At 39.5% G+C, this 20,572-nt stretch overlaps 3 protein-coding genes across 3 annotated transcripts; 1 reads left to right on the forward strand and 2 right to left on the reverse strand.

The window, feature by feature from the left end:
* Window positions 1–342: 342 nt before the first annotated feature.
* Window positions 343–5,280, reverse strand: drap1 (DR1-associated protein 1 (negative cofactor 2 alpha)). The gene is made up of 7 exons (XM_010794789.1): window positions 5,086–5,280; window positions 4,396–4,468; window positions 4,046–4,139; window positions 3,709–3,834; window positions 2,955–3,045; window positions 2,679–2,767; window positions 343–1,741 (listed from the first exon to the last, which is right to left on the reverse strand). The coding sequence occupies exons 1-7, from the start codon at window positions 5,125–5,127 to the stop codon at window positions 1,564–1,566; spliced, it is 693 nt and encodes a 230-aa protein (XP_010793091.1). The 5' UTR covers window positions 5,128–5,280; the 3' UTR covers window positions 343–1,563.
* A 421-nt stretch (window positions 5,281–5,701) lies between these two features.
* cunh11orf68 (chromosome unknown C11orf68 homolog) lies at window positions 5,702–7,650 on the forward strand. Its single transcript, XM_010794791.1, has 2 exons — window positions 5,702–5,801; window positions 6,254–7,650. The coding sequence occupies exon 2, from the start codon at window positions 6,298–6,300 to the stop codon at window positions 7,039–7,041; it is 744 nt and encodes a 247-aa protein (XP_010793093.1). The 5' UTR covers window positions 5,702–5,801; window positions 6,254–6,297; the 3' UTR covers window positions 7,042–7,650.
* On the reverse strand, window positions 7,450–19,680 carry rela (v-rel avian reticuloendotheliosis viral oncogene homolog A). The gene is given in 12 exon segments (XM_010794790.1): window positions 7,450–8,435; window positions 8,437–9,221; window positions 9,501–9,584; window positions 9,686–9,766; window positions 9,864–10,079; window positions 10,526–10,630; window positions 12,822–12,956; window positions 13,796–13,887; window positions 15,525–15,670; window positions 16,566–16,711; window positions 16,934–16,969; window positions 19,520–19,680. Coding segments are annotated over 12 exon segments (1,983 nt in total). The 5' UTR covers window positions 19,527–19,680; the 3' UTR covers window positions 7,450–8,285.
* Window positions 19,681–20,572: the final 892 nt, after the last annotated feature.

Below are 20,572 nucleotides of genomic sequence, written 5' to 3' on the forward strand. Positions count from 1 at the left end.
TTATCTGATTTAAATACAAGAGGAGGCTGCTGTGTGGAGGATAAAACGCAGCGCTGGTCTTTCAGGTTCAGACACTGCGAGTAAATAAACATGATATGAATCCATGGGAAACTTTCAAAATAACGAACTCAAAAAGTGCAACTGCGTCAGGACTACAAAGGATGAGATCCAAAAATTACCACTTTGAAATATTTAGCTTTAAGATGCCGCGAGTCATGTTTTGCCCTTCAAGTGAATAAAGAACTGTCTAAAGATGAATGCCGTCTCAGATTTGCTTGATGTGGAAGGCTTTTCATCTCCGATATGGAAAACACAACAAACCCCAAACAAGCGTGGCTTATTTTTCTTAAATTGAAATATGAACTTTATTTTTTAACCATACAAAATAAAAAGAATGTTAAAAGTTTACAATACAGTGTCAACTTCAAATGTCTATTCGGAAATATTTCACACTGAGACTGACACATAACTGGGAGCCCCATCTTTGTGTTTTTCAATGGATACATTTAAAACAATCTAAAACGAGGTGGGGGGAACAAAATGTTGAAAATAATTCCAAAAATAGGAGGGGTGGCCAGAATAGAAATGAGAGTGGACAAAGGAGACAAACAACTTTAAAAACAAAGTTATGGTCCAAGAGTCACAGTATAGTACTGATGGGCGATCCGGGGGAATTAAATGGTGCTATAAAATAGTATATTATAGCACTAAGCTAGGACAGCTTAGTGCAAAAAGAAAATGACCCTGCTGATATGGTTGGCTGTTTGTAGTTTACTTGATAAAACCTGAATTAAAAATAGAAACTGATTGAAAAAGGCTGTGGTTAGCTAACCTATCGTAAAAATACACCTGCTTCCTTGTTTACGTTGCAGCCCGACAATCGGACTGACTAGTGAGTTGTGACAAAGCCTGGAAGTAGGGCTCACATTAACAGCAGTCACTCATAGCCAATTGATAACGTGGTAATATAACACTTTATGGGTGAGACAATGACCTCCGTTCCCTTTGTCCAGTGTGCATCACCTTCCTAACACTTTGGAAACTACTGCCCCTGAACTTGTCTCTTAAGGCCTTGACTGCTGCTGATAGAAGTTTTTTTGGGGGGGCTGCTCTTGAGTGACTTGTCCACATCATAATATCTACTACTGGGAATTGAGGAAAAAGAAAAAAAGTGCCAAATGAAAAAGCTACAAAGCAACACAAACCACACCTATCCTGTCCGTGGGGGCCCATGGCAAAAACAGTGACGACCGCCATTTCTTTAAATCAGTCAACGTTAAAAAACAACCTCGTTGGATTCTCTTCTACAATAAAATAAAACCACATTAAAAAAAAAAGGGGGGAAAAAAGAAATTAAAACACATAATATACAGCCAGTTTTCCGTCTCCTGCAACTTTGTCTTTTTTACAGCCGAGGGATTTGCTGTCAGCGACGAAGAGTCTTTCCCTCCTCAGTTGGAGCAGCCGCGAGGACAACTTAAGAAATCTGAAAATAACGTAGAAAGAGTGTGTGTGTGTGTGTTTGTGTGTGCGAGTAGTGGTGGTGGAGGAAAAGGAGGGGAGCTAAGAGTCATAGTCTTCGTCGTCGTCATCCTCCTCGTTTTTGTGCGGCTCCGGGGCGGGGGGAGGTGGTGCGACGCTGATCATGGAGGGGTGGGGGGCGAAGGCCACTGTGCCCTCCAACTGTGCGGGAGCCATGCTGGACCGGCATAGGGGCGTGTCCTGGGGGGGTTCTGTTGGGCTGTGGGGGGGGGGGGAGGACGAGCAAAACAGATGTCAATCAAATACAATTTAGACTAAAGACTAGTTCATATTTAACACATGGTACATATTTAAGGCTGCTACTAATATTTTACTGGGGATGTGTGTGTTTTATTTTTTTAGCCTGTGTTTGCGTCTTTTTGAATATATATCTACACTAATAATTGTTATCTTTTTATCTGCACTGTATCTCTGCTGTTGTAAATGTACCTGCTGTGGGACGGATGATGGATTTATAATTCTGATACTCCAATGAGTCAGTAAACAAAAATAAATCAACATATTTTATTCCAACAAGTATGATAAATGTGGGCAATAGATTTAAATGTCACTACCAATTAAGAGACAACAATATTATTTCCATGGACCTTTTTTTCTACATTGCAATTGTCCCGGTGATGAGAAGCTCATCCATTCCATTTAGTGTCTAGCCACACCTTAGACTTTTTTTTTGTGTACACTTTATATGGAAATGTATACAATGCAAATATAAAATATTCAAAAAACCTGCTTAAAATACTAAAGTAATGTGGAATTAGCCACAGCAAGAGCTGTTTCAGAGGAAAAACAGCGCCACCTCCCTGTCCACCGGATATCTGAACATCATTTTTTAATAATTTACAATAGGAGCATTGGACTTACAGTGGACATAATGAAACCAAACAGCTCATTCATCTGTTGTAAAAGTGAGACTTTTTCAATGTTGAAAGAAGAAAAAAACACATATTTTATATTAAAATTATAAGTAAAGATATGATACATACCATTGCTCAATTAAACAAACTTTTTCAGATACGGTGTGGCTAATCTTAGCAAAATTCTGACTGATTCTGTTACCTACGTTTCTGACTGCTTTGATAACCTTGATTGTTGTGCTACAGTTACTGTGTATTGATTTATATGTGATGGGTTCATACCTGTGGAACCTGGATGCAGCCTGCAGGTTTGTGCTGGACTGAGAGCCGTCCTCCTCATCCCCGTCCGTCTCGCTTTCTTCTGAGTCATCCTGTTTTATCACAAAAAACACACCAGTGAGACTTCTTACCTTACACACACATCATTGCAACTGTACGAAATATCATTTATAGGCTTGGAAATAAAGTATTTTTCTGTGCTCATAATGTCCAATTGTATGTTCCGGATGATACAACTTGTGGATAGCTTTTGTTCTCTGCATGCAAATAAATCCCCACCTCCTGCTCTGACTCTGTGCCAGACAACTTCTTGTCCTTTCCTTTGGAGCCAGCCCCCCCATTCTTGCGGCCAGACCCGGGTTTTCTACCCCTTTGGGAGAAGACAAAAAAGAACATGTGGATTATTCGGAAAAAAACAACAATTCTGATGTCTAGAAAACATTACATTACTTTCAGTTATTTATATACAAAACATGCTCCACATGCCCACAGCTGAGACGATGTTTAAAATAAGATCAGTTTACAACTCATTTAAATTGAATCACAATCGAATCAGCAACACTCTTTGGGGTTTTCACTTAATTTATGTGCGATTCTCTGCCAAGCCCTCCGCTTCTATTTAGCAGTTCCAGTGTTTGATTTGACAATCAATAATACTTTCTTCCTTCTACAATCCTCAATAATTAGTTTTCTTCTCTTGTTGTTTTAATCTAATTTACTTTTTTGCAAATCAAAAACGGAATGGAGATAAGGGAAAGTCGTTAAGATAACAAACATTTGGCCTTAGTCAATTTAAAGCAGCAGCTGGAGCTCGAAAGGCAAAAGGTAACTCTACTTGTTTCCATATAAGGAGTTAAAATGTGTGTGCATGACTCATCAGAAATTAATGAGTGAAAAATCATGTGGTATACCAGATTAATGAATCAACGTTATCTGCTCGACAGACAAAGCTATTATTGTTCTATTCCTTTTAGTTATCATGCCATACAAGCATGTCAGTGTGTGTATGCGAGCGTGAGAAAGAGACACATACCTGCGTGGGACTTTTTCTCCACCCCCCTCGGTGTGGTTCTCCTCCCCCTCGCCCTGCATGTCTGGCACAGTTGCCACCAGGTCTTTCAAGAAATCAAACTGTTGCTCCAGCTCGATACACTGCTTTCTGTGGAAACACAATGTCCAAGTCAGCACACTGCTTTCTCCACAGACTCGCATGCATTCTGGTTTGAGTAAAGAGTCGTACCATCAAATTACATCTGTGGTATGTCAGTCAGAATGAACTGAGCAGAGGACGACTCCCAAACAAGTCCAACTCCAACACAGTGCAATCTAGACCAGGTTATTTATCAAGACACACAAACACACAAACTTACAGATGCGATGTTGTCATCGTCTTTGCATTCCTAGACTGGGTGACTTGACAGGCCTTTGTAAGCAATGATTCCAAAAAAAGCTCCAGGGCTCTCGCTGACATCTTAGATAAGGAAATGTATATGCAACAGGTTTGCTGACTTTATCAATAACTAACTAAATAGTTTAATCATTTTCTGTTTGACTTGTTAACAAAGTTAATGTTTAAACTTACAGTCAGATCATTAGTTTAATGACCTAAATGCCATGTACACAACTTAATAAAATCAAACATACTTTTGTGGATTCAAAACAAATACTGATGATTGATACTTGGAACATGCACAGTGAAACTTTTTGTCAGGAAGGATACAGATAATAACAGGTACTGCTGCAGCCACTTTGCCTATTTCTTCATCCGTCTGCATAATCTTCTTTATCCTTGCCTGTAAGGAGAAAAAAGGTAAGTATTACACATGTGTGTGTATAGTGAGTCAATGCATTGACACACATTTGGAAATAATGAAAAATAAACTTTTAAAGAATGTTTAAATGTATGAACAATGCTAGGGTAACTTATTACTCATACACATTAACGGTACAACACATTTTTGGATAGTCGGTTCCCTGATACGAGGACTTGCATAGCATGCCTGTTTAGACCTTTTCATCACTGTCCTGTATTATAATGTGTGTGCTATCAAAACACTCACAAACAACGGATTTGCCAAGATGTATAACGTTAAGTCTCACTTAGCTTGGCATGCTAAAAACAACGCTAACTGCTGGACTCGCTAGCTAACTTGCGTTGCACGCCTAAACTGTACTATAGGTATCACTGGGACGCAAAGTAAATGGGACAACCAATTATAAAAGCAATTCCGTTTTAATAATGGCACTAATACAACTTACATTTTGAGTTGTAAAGGTTTGCGCTTGTTAGCTATTTATGCAAGCAGACAGGCCAAACCCCGATCAAGCTTGCTAGACAAGTTAGCTTTCCATCACACAGTATGCTAGCGCTGCCTACTCTCAACACCGGTTCAGCGAAGTTTAAACTCACCGGAGGGAATCTGGCGTTGTATTTCTTCTTTTTGCTCGGCATAATTAAATAACCCGGGTTGCTTCCCTAAATTAAAATGGAATACACTGTGAAATATTATTCTATATTGTATACCGCGTACACACTTGATAGCGATAGCTACCCTGCTAACTCATTAGCACGTCGTCACTCGTTCCCCGTTGGCTGGTTGCTCGGCTTGGTTCCGCATGGTCCCAGTGCCGTCATTTTGGATCAACTTTGTACAGGATTAAAATGTAAACATGACTTTAACAGTAGTTGGACCCCCCTAACTGCAGTGTGTTGTAGTTTAACGTACATGCAACAATAACACACATCCACTTCGTTTTTACAAACCCCACATTGTACTTTATTTGTATTAACACAGATTGGTCTCATATTTATGAACATATTTAATTTCCGAGGTAAACTTGTGTAATGTAGCACTGGTCTATAGGCGAGAGAAGTCACTACTGTTAAACTTTTGGTCATTTTGATGGAGTTTCTCATACAACTCTTTGATACAGAGGTGTGTCAGATGTGAGAATACATTGAAGCTCTTTTAAATTATATTTTGGCTGCTCAAAGCACATGTACCGTAACTGCACGAATAGAATAAACGGCAACATAATCTAAACGGCAACTAGCTTTACCGCAGTCAGTTAGTGCTGCGCGTGAGCGGAAGAACAACACTGGACAACCAACGCCACCAACTGCAGGTACGTTAAGCCTCAACGTCCACAGTTTGACATCTTACCTATTATCCACATGCAAAGTATTTATATTAAAACGTTAGGTGTGATATCAAGCTTGCGGTTACGCTACAACCCTTCTTCAAATTTGCAAATAATGTAACCGTGGACGATTGTTTAATGGCTAGCTAGCCGTTTAGCTAGCTTCAAATATATTTTCGTGTTTAGCTTCCTGTTAACTGTATCACTTACACACACAATTGATAAAAAAGCTTATTTATAGCAATTAACTTTTGTTGGACAAACGTTAGCTTTAGAACCAGGTTTGCTAATGTTGCAGGCTAGTAAGTTAGCAGCATTAGTAAAAAATCCAGCGGTTCACTTTAGCCTAGATTTGGAAATAGTCCAAACTAATCGACAATGTGCTCATTTGATTTTATTGACCATTTTAATAAAGAACGCATTTCTCATTTCAACAGGGTAAGACGAAGGACTTGTTCAATTCCCCTAAACTAACAGCAACATGGAGGAGGAAGGGGCCCCTGGAGGTGTCGAGGTGGCGACTCCCTTCGCTGCAGAAACCCATGCTGCTGAGGCCATGGCTGCAGACATGGACCCGTGGATTGTGTTTGACTCGAGAAGAACTCCCAGATCCGAGTTCGATGCCTGGCTGAAGACCAACGGGCCCTCCCAAGTGGACAGATTTGGCAATGAAGAAGGTGGAGTGAGCCCTGTGGGGTGGATCGCTGTGCTGGGCCTGAACCACTGGCCCAGCGTCGGGGATGTCACTGGTCTGCAGGAGAGCTGGGAGAAACTTTTGTCCAGCGGCCGGCCAGCCAGCTTCCAGACAGTGAAGGAGCTGGCCCTCAACCACGGAGTGCTGACAGGCAAATGGCTGATGCACTTGGACACTGGTTTCAAGTTGGACAATGCCTGGGAGTGTGTGGCGAGAGCGGCCCTGGATGGCAAGATCTCCTTAGTTAAAGTCAGTCCGCATAACTCCAAGGGAGAGGGCAAGCAGGTCATTTGTGCCTATAACGAGAACTTCACTGACGAGAGCGAGGTCTTGAGGCTAGACTCCGTCATCCGTGCCGCAGGGGTCAAGTGCTCTCTCACCTACAAGCCAGATGTGTACACATACCTGGGAATCTACAGAAACAACCGCTGGAAACTCTGTCCGACCATATACGAGAGCAAATTTGACCTGGAGTGTGTGCCCCGCCGTTCACACATTATCAACAGAGTCACCAATCTTGAAGTAACATAAGTCCGTCAGAAGAACAGGGTAGTTTTGTAGGATGAAGAAGCACTTCTTGATCCCACGAGCCGACTGTGCTGTACAGCTCACTGACAAATGCTTTTGAATGTCAGTCGCTGAATTTTGATCAAGTTCTTCCTTTTGGCAAAAAGTAATCTAATTTATACTTGTGTTTTCATGCTGTTATATTTCCAAAGTGACCAGAACGGTTGTCACATTTTGTTATGATTATAGTGTGTTCATAAGTAAGAAAATGTGTGTTCTTCATGTTGTAACACCTACCTGATGGACAGGGTGGAAAAGCATTTGTTTTTTGCTTTTACAAAATGCATTTGTCTAATCTTTTGGGCTTTATTTTTTCATTAGTACTGAACCACGATAAGAGAGTTGCCAAATAAAGTCTACTTTTGAAGACAATTTGTATACGCAGTAGGTTTTATTGCCAAGACAAATGTTTGGGATTTTGACAGAATGAATCATTCATAATAGCAAAAAGGCACATATACTATGTTTACATCATACTAGTATAAAATGGCATCTGAAAGCATTTTTTTACTACAGAGTAAAACAAGTTGACATACAAGTCTTTAAGGGAAACTGCAGCCATAACTTATGAAATAAGTGTAGAAAAACGGACCAGAGGCCGACAGCAAAACATAATCTGATACAGCTCTGAGTGTGAGCTCCTGCTATAAGCATGTACTTATTAATGTAGCTTGATAATATATATATATATATATATGTAGACCTTCATTTGGTTTGTAACGCATTATTGTACGTGTTGAGACTCAAAGGCACGAGTATAAGAACATCATTTGTTGCTGCTGACCTTAAAAGACAACATATTTGTAAGTCATAGTCATAAATGTGGATATTTAACTACAAGGATATTATTTGTATAGACTTACCTCCAGGTGTGATTAAAATCCTACTGCGAACCCCTACCGCTTTAACCAAACTTACAGAATTATAATCACATTAACACTGACCAGAGTTACTACAATTGTACAAAAACATGCTTAACATGTTCCACAGAAAATAACTTCAACAGGAAAACTTTTGATAAAATGCATTCAGCTATGCACATGATCTGATTGTCTTTATAGAACAAAGTTAATGATTGATGCTGAACAATGATATCCGAGAAATAAATCCTACTTATTGAATACCAGAAAGAGTCCTTGTTTTGGTGTTATTAAAAAGCATGTACACAGTGAGCAGTTTTGCTACATATCATCTTTTACAAGCCCTAATTAATCCACCCTCTTTCCTTTTGTAACAACTAAGGACTTATAGTTCTGAAGGGCAGATACATGTGGTCTTAGTTTGTCCGTATAAAAATCACTTGGACAAACTTTAAGTCGGGTGTCCTGACACAAACCCAGCTTGGCTTCCACTGTTAAAAATGGAAATAAGACGATCCTCGTCTGCAGACATCAACTCGTCAAACTCATCGAGCACGGTCGAGCGGTGGTTGCCGTTGTTGGACGACATGTCAATCATGCCCTCGTTCTGGAGCAGGTGGACAATGCTGTTGGGGTAATTCATCCAGGTGCTTCCTGGGAGGCCGGCGGGGTCAGATGTGTTCTGGGATGCTGCGGCGTGAGCAGCGGAAGACGAGCTGTGAGCTTGTTGGCATGAAGCTGAAGACAGCATGACTGGGACGTTTCCACCCTCGTTCATGAGGTTCGGGTTCAGGAGGTCCTCAAAGTCGTCCATGTTTAGGTTATCCAGAACACCTGGAGGCTGGGCTTCGGAAAAGCTTGGGAACTCTGGGATATCATCGTCCACAAGTGGTGGGTCCACCCGGTAGTGAGAGCCCTGCAGGGTGAAGGAGCTGCTGCTCTGTGAGGAGGATGCGCCGGCCTGAGAAGCTGCTGTCTCCTGGGCCATGGCCGAGGAGATGTTGGGGAAGAACTCGTGCAGGTCTGCCAGGTTGACGGTTGAGTAGTCCTGGTTGGCGGTGGACGTGGTGCAAGAGGATGGAGCCTGGCTCATTGTGAAGTTGGGCACTGGAGTGGCCTTGGGTTGGGAGCCCAGGCGCAGGCTCTCCATGATTTTCCATGTTTGGTTTGTAGTTGCAGCAGAGACTGGCTCCATCTTGGGCTGGACTGAGAAAAGCTGGCCCGGTTGATATGAGTAGGAAGACTGGTGTTTGGCTCCACTGGCACCAGGGGGCACCACAGCTGCTGGAGACACACATGACACAAGCAAGAAGGAATTGAAATGTCACTATTGAAAATCACATTATCTTTATGCTGAAAATGACCTACAAATAATCAGTTTATGGCAAAGGTGTGCCGATCGTTGGGGTGACAGAGGGGATGACGTGTAAATACAAACCCAGGACCACCGCAGATGGGACTGAGCCCCAGTACATGGCCCATGTTTTAGATTATTGCAGGTCAAATTTACTGCATTTTGTAACATATGCAAATGTTTCTTTCAGACATATTAAACAGACTCACCAACTTGTGCGTTCATAGATGGAGGCTTGGTTGTGATTGTTCTCCTTGCCGGGCTTATGTGCCGTCTATCTTGTGGAATGGACACTAACATTTCAGCAGACATGATTAGATTACATTGAAACAGAACATTTAAATACAATATTATATATATAGCAGTGGTAGTGACAGAAACAAATATGTCATACCACTAGAGAGCATGGGCCCCAGCTTCAGGCTCTGGAACATGTCCCCTGTACGCTTCCTCTTCTCATTCAGCCTGTATTCATCTACAGGGGTCAATGAACAGTTAATAAACAGGAACATCTTAGAGTGACTTAGGCATTTATTTGACATTACAGGAATAATGGGAACAATGCCTCTTACCTGGGTCAGAGGGCAGGTACTGGAAGTCCATTGGCTCGCTGACCTCGCGGTCTGAGGGCCGACGCAGCTGCATCTTGACTCTGATGGGCTCGGTGAGGTTAGCATCGCGGTACGGCGGTGTGCGGAACACAATGGCCACCTGCCTGTGGACGTCAGCCTGCGAGAAAGTGCCTTTTCCCTCCCAGGAGTCCTGGAAGAAGCGCACCTCGATGTCCTCTACAAAGAACACAGAATGGGAAATGTAGAGAGATAAGATAGAGAACATAAACTTCACATTATTAACAGCACAACCAAAATACTGCAAGTGGGATCTTTGATAATGATCATATATCTTTGCTTTGTTTTTCTCAGTGTTCTACAGTTTACTCATTTAGTAGGCACAAATACACAGTGCAAAGAAGTTGTCAATGAACATAGCATGTTCATAATTGAATTAGAACATTGGAAAAAGTGGACAGGGGAATAGAGGAAGACATCTTTTGGTTTGTGATTGAAGTCACTTAGAAATAATGCGTCTGCTTTGCATTACCCTGTGACACAACGCAACCACATATGAACTAAATGTTATAGAGCCATCTTATTCTTAATCACACACTAAATAATATTAAAGTATTTATTCCTTAAATATGTAACCCATCCCATTCTCTACAGGCTTATTGTACCTTTTTGCACTTTGTCACACAGTAGAAATATTTCATCCCCTCCTTTGCAGCTTCCATTGTTGCGGTTGACTCGGCAGATCTTCAGCTCAGCTGTGTTTGGCGCCCCTTTTAGAAAAAAAAAGCATTTATGAAAACTTGTAAATACCACTGAGCTATTGGGCGACCCTGAAAATCTGTAAATACAAATAACCTGACATATTTAAATGCAGAAGGACTCAGGCTATTATTGAAGAATCAATATTAGAAACCCTTCGGCAGGAATTAAAAAAATATATTTATTTTCAATGTATCTTTTCTGTATGTTTTTTGTATTTTTATAAATTCATTATATTTTTTATGAATCTTGATTTGTAGAATTATTTTGTTATTTATTGTATTTCCTCAGATTTTAATCTCAGCACTAACACTTATTCACGTTTTGGACTACCTAAAATATTTATCTAATAAAACCTCAACTTCAACACTGTGCAGACTCAACATTCAGAGTTTCTGGTAGCTGGTAATTACCGGACTATGACCGGTAAAATATGCTGAAGACCGGCAAATCTAAATCTCTCCGGTCAAAATGTCTGGTCAAAATAATTCCCCCTTAGCGCAATATCGTATCAGTTGCGCCACTTATGTGACAGACAAGAAGAGTAAATTCTAATGTCTAACAGTGTGGAGAAAGAGATTTATCCTCCTGAAGGGGACATTTTGGCCCCTCATGTAAACACGCCCCTGCGCTATACTTTGCCGCCACACCCCGTTGCCAAGCAACGCTTATTGTTTGGTGTCCTTTGATAAGCAGGCAGTCATATCATTAGCCAGAACTAGCTAGATCTGATCGATATGGACAAAAACGCGAGTGAAGTCTAATCGGACGCGAGAGAGAGGGAGATCAGATGAGCTGCTGCTGCTGACGGAGACAAGCAGCTCTGCATGATCACCTGCAGCTCTACACGATGCAGCTCTATGATCACCTGCAGCTCTACATGATGCAGCTCTATGATCACCTGCAGCTCTACATGATGCAGCTCTATGATCACCAGCAGCTCTGTCCGCTGTGAAGGACTGGTGAGCGGAGCAAAACACACACTTCAAGTTAGAACTAACACACTTAGCTATTTTATCTACCTCCGGAACAACCTAACCTAGTTATAAATATATTTATTCTTCACTGTCGGGTCACTCATTACTGGATCAGTGAGCTGCATGAGACGATACTGACAGGCTGTCAGGAGAGAGAGAGAGAGGGAAAGAGGAAAAGAGAGGCTCCGTTTATTATTCCTTTGTTATTATCCAAAGTTACTGTACACTTTTGAATAATGTAGTTGATCTACTATAATTAGTTTGTTTAATATAGAGTCGTTATCAATTTGTTTTAAAGCTCAATAAACAACAAAGAAGACCTTTGACCGGCACTTTTCTCATTTTGTCCGGAAGATTTAAACTTTAACGGACATGTTGACCGGCAAACGGAAACTCTGGCAACAGTACTTAAATAATCCTCTCTGAAAAGAAACAATATTCATGTTTGAAACAGCATGAGAGCATACAATCATTTCACTTCAACATTTATTTACTGGACTTAGTGACACACAATTCAGGAAAGAGATGCGTACATACTATACATCTATGTATAGAGCTGTGTTTTGTGGGTAGGGTTTTGTAGTGTGAATGCTCAGCAACTGAGTAAGAATCGGGATACTTGCTATACATATATAGACTAATTATTGTAAATACCTTGGGGCTGACAAGAAAAGTTCAAGTGCAAAGAGGAACAAAGAGTGTCTGAGGGAGTTTAATGATGTTTAGGATGATTGTGAACTTGTTTACACAGAAACAAAAAGCCCTTCCAGGGAGGGGTGTTCCAGACCTGTTTCTGCTATAAACGCTATGTGACTTGCATTAGATAGCCGTTAGTCTATGTAAACTGTATCTGTCCCTATCAAATAACTAATAAATAAAATAAACACTGGTATTTCCCCCAAATTCATATTAGTTAACCCTGTCCAAAAAATATGTCATATTAAAGAGATTCTACCCAAAAGTATATTTATAAGCCAGGGTTGCAACTACCAACACAAATGTTATTCCTTCAAATGTCAAAACTATTTAGTTTACAATAATATATGAGAAAGAAAGGTACAGAATCCTCCCATTTGCTGGAATCAGACATTTGTTATTAACATCATTAATTGGTTATCACAATAGTCCCCAATTAGTTTACTGTTGATTAACTAATAGATCAACTAATGGTTTGCGCTCTGACATTAGAGTTCCAAAATCTGCAACATATGTGTTGCCAACTCACTGTTGTCAAAGATGGGCTGCGATACCACAGGCTTCAGGGGAATCAGATCCCCAGTAGGCAGAGTGATGGTGGCCTGGACGCAAAGCCGGACCGCGTTCAAGTCAAATTCCTCCTCCCACACCTTCGCATCGGGAACTGCAGCCAACACACAGCAGGGAAAAGGGTGGGGTTCACAATGTGTCTGGCAGAGCATTGCAAGCTGTAATATGTAGGCTATCAGATTTAAAAGGGTCAGGGTATTTACGTTTCCTGATCTTATTGTAACGGTACATAGACTTGTTTTTCTAAAATACAGAACCGTTCATATCATAACTATCATGGAATTGTTCCTATTTTGTGTTAAGCGTCCACTGCTGTAGATTCAGAGAAGTTAGTAAAACTGTTGGGACACATTCTATGTTTAGGTGGGTATCATTGCTAATGCTAACTCTACCCAGTTAGCTAGTTTTTAAACATAGCTAAGGTAAAAGCTACATGCAAATCTGTTGTATAAATAGGTAGACAGAGAAACACAGCGATAAAGTAAAGGTATAAGACTCTTAAATTAAAAAAATGTGTATACATGACAGTAGCTAGCTTGATACTTATTGAACCTATTGTATGCTTAGAACCCACTGCTGTGAACTCAAAGAAATTAGGTAAACAGTTGGAGTTTTTTGTAGCAGTGGCTATCACTGCTAATGCTAACTCTTAGCTAGTTCTTAACAGAGCGAAAGAAAAAGCTAAACTTGCTAAAAAGTTTAAAAACAAATGTGTTGTAGCAGCAATCATAGAGCTAATCTATCACACTGCCTTCTTTCTTTAGCATATTCAAGGTTTAAGACAGAAATCTAAATATCAGTTCAGTAAAATAGTGGCATCACACTTGAGCAGGACAATCAGGGACTCTCCATGCTGAAGATTAACTCCCCCCCCCCAAAAGGTAACAACGCAGAGTCCTTTGGGTCCAACTCGCTTCTCTCTGTAGAACTTACTGTTGAAGGGGTTGTTGTTGGTCTGCAGCCGACACGTGATGGCTTCATTCACATCCTTCTTCTTGACACACTGTATGCCCAGGTTCTGAAAACTGAAAGCAAATACAGTCTTAGACCGAAACCAGAAGACAGAAACCACTGAAGCATGCATGTACTTTCTAACTGACGATATTCATTCTCATTGGTTTTACAGTGAAACAAAGTAATCTAAAACCAACACATATTGGTGGTCAAACACTTACACTTACAGTTAACACAGGGTAAAGGTTGAAAGGACTCTGTGTGAGTAGAAACATGCTCAGTACCAATATATAAAGATATTTTATACATCCAATATTATGAATATGTTAATGACTAACTGATATTTCACTAACAGAAATGATTATCTGTTTCTGTTCTGTATATTAATGTTGATGAGCACAAAAAACAATGTTTCATTTGGGAAAATAACTCTCTCACCAAGAAGACCTTATTCAAATGTTGTTGTAGTACTGAGACACTAAGGGTGTTAACCACAAGTTTCAAGATGATGAGATATTATCTCAACTATCAGGACAACAATACTATATTTGCTGCAACAATATGATTGAATTTAGGGTTTTGCAAATATTATAATCCAATACCCTGTGCCTATTTGACACAATCTTATATTTATAGCACCCGAGTAAAAAGCTCATTCAATACACTTTGACCATTGTTTTATTTGAACAGAAAACAATCTATTTTTTATGATCAAAGAAATAAAAAAGACCAGCAGTTATGTGCCGCATTCCCCATGATTAACAATTGTTTTAATATTTATAAGGAGGTGTGTTGAAATTAGGCTTGGGAATTTCACTATAATTCTATAATATTTCATTTCATTTTAATCGTTTATTTGAATAGGGACAAAGCACATTAATGACGCTTTAGACAAATAATGCTTCAAGTGTAAATATGCTGGATTTTAGGTTTGAGCTCATTTCCATCCATAGTCCCTGATAAAAGATAAGGGTATTTTCTTTTCACTTTAGATTCATGATATTGGATAATTGAATCAATCCAAATTAATATATCATTACACCCTAATATCTTAGTGTGTAGTAAAATAACTTATAGCTCTTTTTCTAGCTTTTTATTATGCAATGTACCATTTTCGATGTGAAAAAAAACTAATGACTACGGTAATATAAACAAGTGCACTCACCTTTGAATCACAATACACTGACAGTGGTGGGCAGTACACACTGTTTGTTTGAATTGCATCACACTTCTGATAAAGATAGACAGGTCTCTGCTCAGATAGACTGGTCAAATTATGCAATAATAAACCTTATATCATTGAAAAATAGTCTCATTTGCTGTTATTGTGCATTTATTGCAAAGCCCCCCCAATGCTTTTTATTTTATTTATTTGTAGCAGTGACATGTATGATTGTCAAGCAGGATACGATACTGAACCGCGTTTCTGTAAGTGGTGTGTTCTGTTAATGTTTGACACATCTATAAACTCGTGATGAAACTGACGACTAAATGTACACGCCAGAAAACACGTCATCTCCCACAAAGGATGAATCTCTTTATCTAGATCAATCTTAAACAAATGCCACAATGTTTTCATGTGGAACAGTAGTTTCCCCTGAGGTCATTCAGTGTCAATTTGAACATTTTTTTAAAAGTGGCATCATTTCCTCCAGTTTCTCTTACGTGCGAGATGTTTCTGTCACACATCAGCCACACCCCAGTCTACCTGTGTATTCTTCTCTCCTGCAGGTCTGCCTCGTAGTAGCCATGTTTGCAGTCTTTTCCGACCAGTTCATGCGGGTGAGGTTTGTGGGGTGGGTTCTTCGTCACCAATGAGATGCGAACATGCAGGGGGCCACTGTAGTTGTGCACCTGTGAGAGGAATATGCAATAGTTTCATATTTCCAAAAGGAAATCCTAATGACACATGAGCAACGTTTATTCTGGCTTAGAGGCTAGTTGAGGGTTATTGTCAATGGCCGACAACTGCTAAAACGGACACATTTCATGTAATATCTCAAAAGTGATGTAACGTAGCCCTGTTTTACATTGTAGAATACAACAGATTTTAAAATGTTGTGTTATTTTTGTTTTGTCATGGTCAACTACAGTAAATTCCATTTAAAGTTCAAATTAAAAATAATATGTTAAAGTTAAAGCTTGACTGCTTTTATTGTTAAGCACTTTGTAACTTTTGTTAAGACAATTCATTTATGTGATGAGTTTCTTATGTCCATTATAGATTACTCTGCCAATTGTTCTTTTTTTTTTATTAAAGAGGCCCTAATATAGGCCCTCCTATCCAGGGCACCTCCATTGGAGTCCTTTGTTTGCTTACTTAACATAATGACACCACAATGTAACTCTCTCACTTCTATTGGCTAGCACTCCAACACATTGTACGTGATAGGCCAAGGGGCGGGATATCTCTAAACTGTGGACCTAACACACACACACACACACACACACACACACACACACACACACACACACACACACACACACACACACACACACACACCTGAAAATGAGCAAAATATGTCCTCTTTAACAGAATGGACTTGTCAGATATTTCTAATTGCATGCATTTTTAACAGCAAGAACAGTAGAGTAGTATTGTTTTATAATAGAGGAAGAGTAAAAGTTAATGACATTATGGTTGATACTTTACACCAACTTTGACCAAAGTGTATTATCATGTTATCTAAGCTACATTAAATGGATCCAACCTAGAAAACATCCTCAATAAATGGAGTTTAAGTCTCACCTTGATGGCTGGGTGGGTCTTGGTGGTTTCGTTGCTCTTCTCTCCGGGGATGCTTCCAGCTGACCGCCCCTCACACTTATACCTGAACCTCATGCCCCTCTGCTTCGGCTGCTCGATGATCTCTATGAAGGGGCCCGCTGCTTGGACTGATGGAGAAAGAAGAAGAAGAATGTGACGTACATGTGGTGTGCTGTCTTTTGGAAATACAGAAACAAAGTCTCTGTCCAGATTGTGAAAGCATGAATCACAGAATCAGTGCGTCAACACAGGAATCGGTCTGTTATAGGTACACAGTGTCAAATCTTTACTAGTTCAAAGTCAGAGCCGGGTCATATTAAACACTAATTATTTACAGAAAACCGTCTTACCTTGGTTGTGCGGGGTCATACCCCAACCATACACAGCTGTGGGGGACAACAAGAAGAAAAGAAAGGTTAAACGCTTGTTCGTCAAAGTCTTAGAGCAATTAGTGGTTCTCCATTCAAAGTACATTGAACACAGAATACACTGGTAGTGATGATGACATAAACCAAAGGCTGCTTTCCGCACATATTTGTGGTTTGGTAAGGGTTTGTCATTGGGTGGCCAGGGTGGAAATCTACTAGACAGAGCTGTGTCCAAAGAGGTCAAAGGTCGCTGAAAAACAAGGGCTTCCCAGCTAAATATAAAAAATCGCCATAAACTGCCTGCCAAGTGCGGAAAGGAGAAGAAGAAGCAAACAATGACAGGCAGGGTGTAATATTGGTGTCAGATTACATGCCTTGTTGTGAGGGGCCTCCATTGTAATTGGAGCGCTCCGGTTTCAGACTTGGTTAATGAATTGTTAAGATTCATAGAAAGAAGCGGGGTGTGACAGAAAGTCAGGAGGCCGAAGCTCCACCCAAAGGCTAGTAGGACTTGTTTGATGTGAAAGCATTGGTAGGAGGATTCCCAAGTTGTAACATGCCTGCTTCCCAGACCAAACTCATAGAATGTGTTCCACATGCAGTGTTTCCCCTAGGTTTACTGCTTTGGGGGGGTGCTGCCTGAGCGGGGAGGGGGGATATATATTTTTTTAAATCCTCTGGAGCAGAGAGAAGAGCTGTGGATTATTGTTATTGATTAATGCATCAGTGTTTCTTAGGGTCAAACAACTAAACTACACAACTTAAAATAGAAAGTAGTTTAGTTTATTTGATTAAAGAGCACATGTTCAATGTGAAAAGTGACAGTAGATATAGATTAGTTGCAATTTGGTGCTATATATATATATATAGTTTTTTTTTAAACACCTTGAATTTCAGCGCAGCGCCCCTCCAAGACAATGGTAGGGGAAACACTGACATTACAACAAGCTCTGATTTAGATCAATGTATGCAAGATTAATACATGTGGATCTTGGAATAAGACAAACCAAAAAGGCCACAATAATTACAATTGTTATTATTTGAGAGGCAAATGAGGGCCTGATGTGAAAGTGAAAGTAAAGTAAATGTATACCACATGGCCTCCAAAACTGACTTAATGTACTAATATCAAATCAGAGATGAAGGAAGTGAGACATTTGTGTGAGTTATTTTTAACTTTAAATTACCCTAACAAAAGGGGTTTTGACATGGATTTAATTTCACTGTCTCTTTCCTATCCATATGGTAGACATGGATAAATCATATACAGTATATTAACAAAGTCAATATTTTTGGGAGTTTAGGTCATTGATGTTGTTGATTGTTTATCGTGGTATTTAATGTTATTTGGCTTACAGACAAAGGTAAAAATGGAATAAAATAGAAAGAGGGCAGTTTTTAAGTCATCACAGGACACTCTTCACATCAGCATGCTTTTGAGCCACTAAACAGCCTGTTTCTATTTGGGACTTGTACAAAGTATGAAGTGCTGTTTCCATACGTCCATCCACTAAGACTGAGGTGGGCGGTTCTCGAGCAGTGAGGACCATTCATAATAAAATAGATTTTCAGAGGTGGTGAAAGTACTCAGATGTTGTACTTAATTAAAGTTGAAGTACCACAGTGTAGGAACACTCTGTTACAAGTAAAAGTCCTGTATCAAAATGTTACTCAAGTAAAAGTGTACAAAAGTATAAGCATCAAAATATACTTAAAGTAGCAAAAGTTAAAGTAATCATTCCACAGATTGGTCCATTTCAGAATAATATATATGAGATGTTTTGATTATAATTATAATGCCTTAAACTAAGTGTTATTACACCTGATTAAGGTGCAGCTAACTTATAGTACTTTGAAAGGTAGATTTGAATTGTATTCCAGGTGACATAAAGTCTTATTCAAGTGTTGATTTCACATCATTAATCCAAATCTGCAAAGTAAACTATTTACCTCTGGATTGAAGGGAAGTAGAAGTAGCAAAACATTGAAATACTCAAGTAAAGTGCAAGTACCTCAAAACTGTACTTAAGTACAGTACTTCAGTAAATCAACTCAGTTAGTTTACACTGCTGGTTTTTAATTTAAACCAATCGCTACCTAGTGGGTTTATGTTTGCCGAACTGAAGATAATTTATCAACAACGAGAAACAACAACATAGTTTATCACATCTTTCAATAAATAGATAGGTAGGTAGGTAAATATAAATATATAGATATCTGAATGAGGTTTTGTATGTTCAGTCACTGAAGAAATCCATGAGTTGGACACCCGATAGGCCCTTTGGCAGCTCGAGACTGTCAGGTGAGTTAGCTACACACAGAGGAATAAACACACTCAATGTAGCATACTGTTACCAGATGTAGCAGGTATAAGCCATTAAAGCACAGTAATGTCAAACTTCCTACTGTACGGTAGCGTACTATCCGGGAACTGCAGACTCCCAATGTTAGCGCAGACCCAGTGATAGCGGGGCTTTCCCCTGTGCGCAAAACAACTCCCTGTACAGTTTCAGCTCCAGTGTCTAATGTGAGTAAACAGGCCGAGCAGCTTAACCCACTTCCACTCACCGTCCATGGCTGTTTCCGTGTCCGACTCACGCTTCTCCGTCGACACCACTGTTTATCTGTTTGTGTTCTGTTGCTAAAAGACGATGCATACACGACAGTGCCAACTCCATAAACTTCTTGATATTGCTGTTCTGTCGCCTTCCTGGCTCCGCCCACCTCGGTGAACGACAGGTAGTAAAGCTGGACGTTGAGAGGGCGGTATGATAATGCAGGGCTTCCGGTGAGAACAGCGCTGAAAAAAGTCCATATTAACTTCAATATCTGCAAGAACGTGTATTTTACATGAAAAGTCCACTTTACTGTCTTCATCAAAATGTATTGAAGCTATTCGTGAATTGCTGCTATTTCCATCAATGTATCTGAAAAGTTAACAATATTTAATAAGAATTAAATATCTACAAATACATACTTAGTCTTTTTGAAAATTTTATGAGAAAAAGGAAGACAAAATTAATAAATAGGATAAAATATAAATAACTATTAAATAAATAATGAAAATAAAACCCAAATAAGACATTAATAATAAAAAGTTAATAATTAATAAGATTGATAAAAGTCAAAGGATTTAAACACCAACTTTAAAGGGAATTTTGCAAATGAAATGGTAAAATAGATAATACAAGTCGAAACCTATAATAGGCCTACCTATAAAATAGATGTAAGACATGATTAAAACAATATACATAATATTAAAGGTGGGGTATGTAATTTATTTCAGAAACACTTGTTGTTATATTCCATGGAATGCTCTTAACATCCCGAAAGCAATGAATATATTAATATATTAAATGCTTTGACAATAAATACATTAAAAAAAATGTTATCTGTGGAAGCCGTGGCACTGTAAAAAGCACGACCCATTATTTTAGCCGGCCCGGCTAAAATAACTGGATGGCTACTTGCAATTGAGCTGGTTTCTCAATTCTTACCTATCCTACCTTTAAGGTCAAAACAACTAATCACTGATCTTTAATGATCAGTTTAATGAATATTAAAAACAAAGAAGCTAAATTGTACCGTACAATGTCTGTTAAACTGTTAAACTTGATCTTG

The sequence above is a fragment of the Notothenia coriiceps genome, unplaced genomic scaffold (genome assembly GCF_000735185.1).
Source record: "Notothenia coriiceps isolate Sejong01 unplaced genomic scaffold, NC01 NC01_scaffold00037246, whole genome shotgun sequence".
Taxonomy (NCBI): domain Eukaryota; kingdom Metazoa; phylum Chordata; class Actinopteri; order Perciformes; family Nototheniidae; genus Notothenia; species Notothenia coriiceps.

Excerpts from the sequence above, each read along its gene's own strand:
- cunh11orf68 (XM_010794791.1), top strand. The coding sequence starts at position 6,298 with ATGGAGGAGGAAGGGGCCCCTGGAGGTGTCGAGGTGGCGACTCCCTTC.
- drap1 (XM_010794789.1), bottom strand. The coding sequence starts at position 5,127 with ATGCCGAGCAAAAAGAAGAAATACAACGCCAGATTCCCTCCG. Across the intron at positions 3,835-4,045 it reads ACGATGACAACATCGCATCT|AAAGCAGTGTATCGAGCTGG; the intron begins GTAAGTTTGTGT and ends GTGTTTCCACAG. Across the intron at positions 3,046-3,708 it reads GGAGAAAAAGTCCCACGCAG|GGGTAGAAAACCCGGGTCTG; the intron begins GTATGTGTCTCT and ends CTTCTCCCAAAG.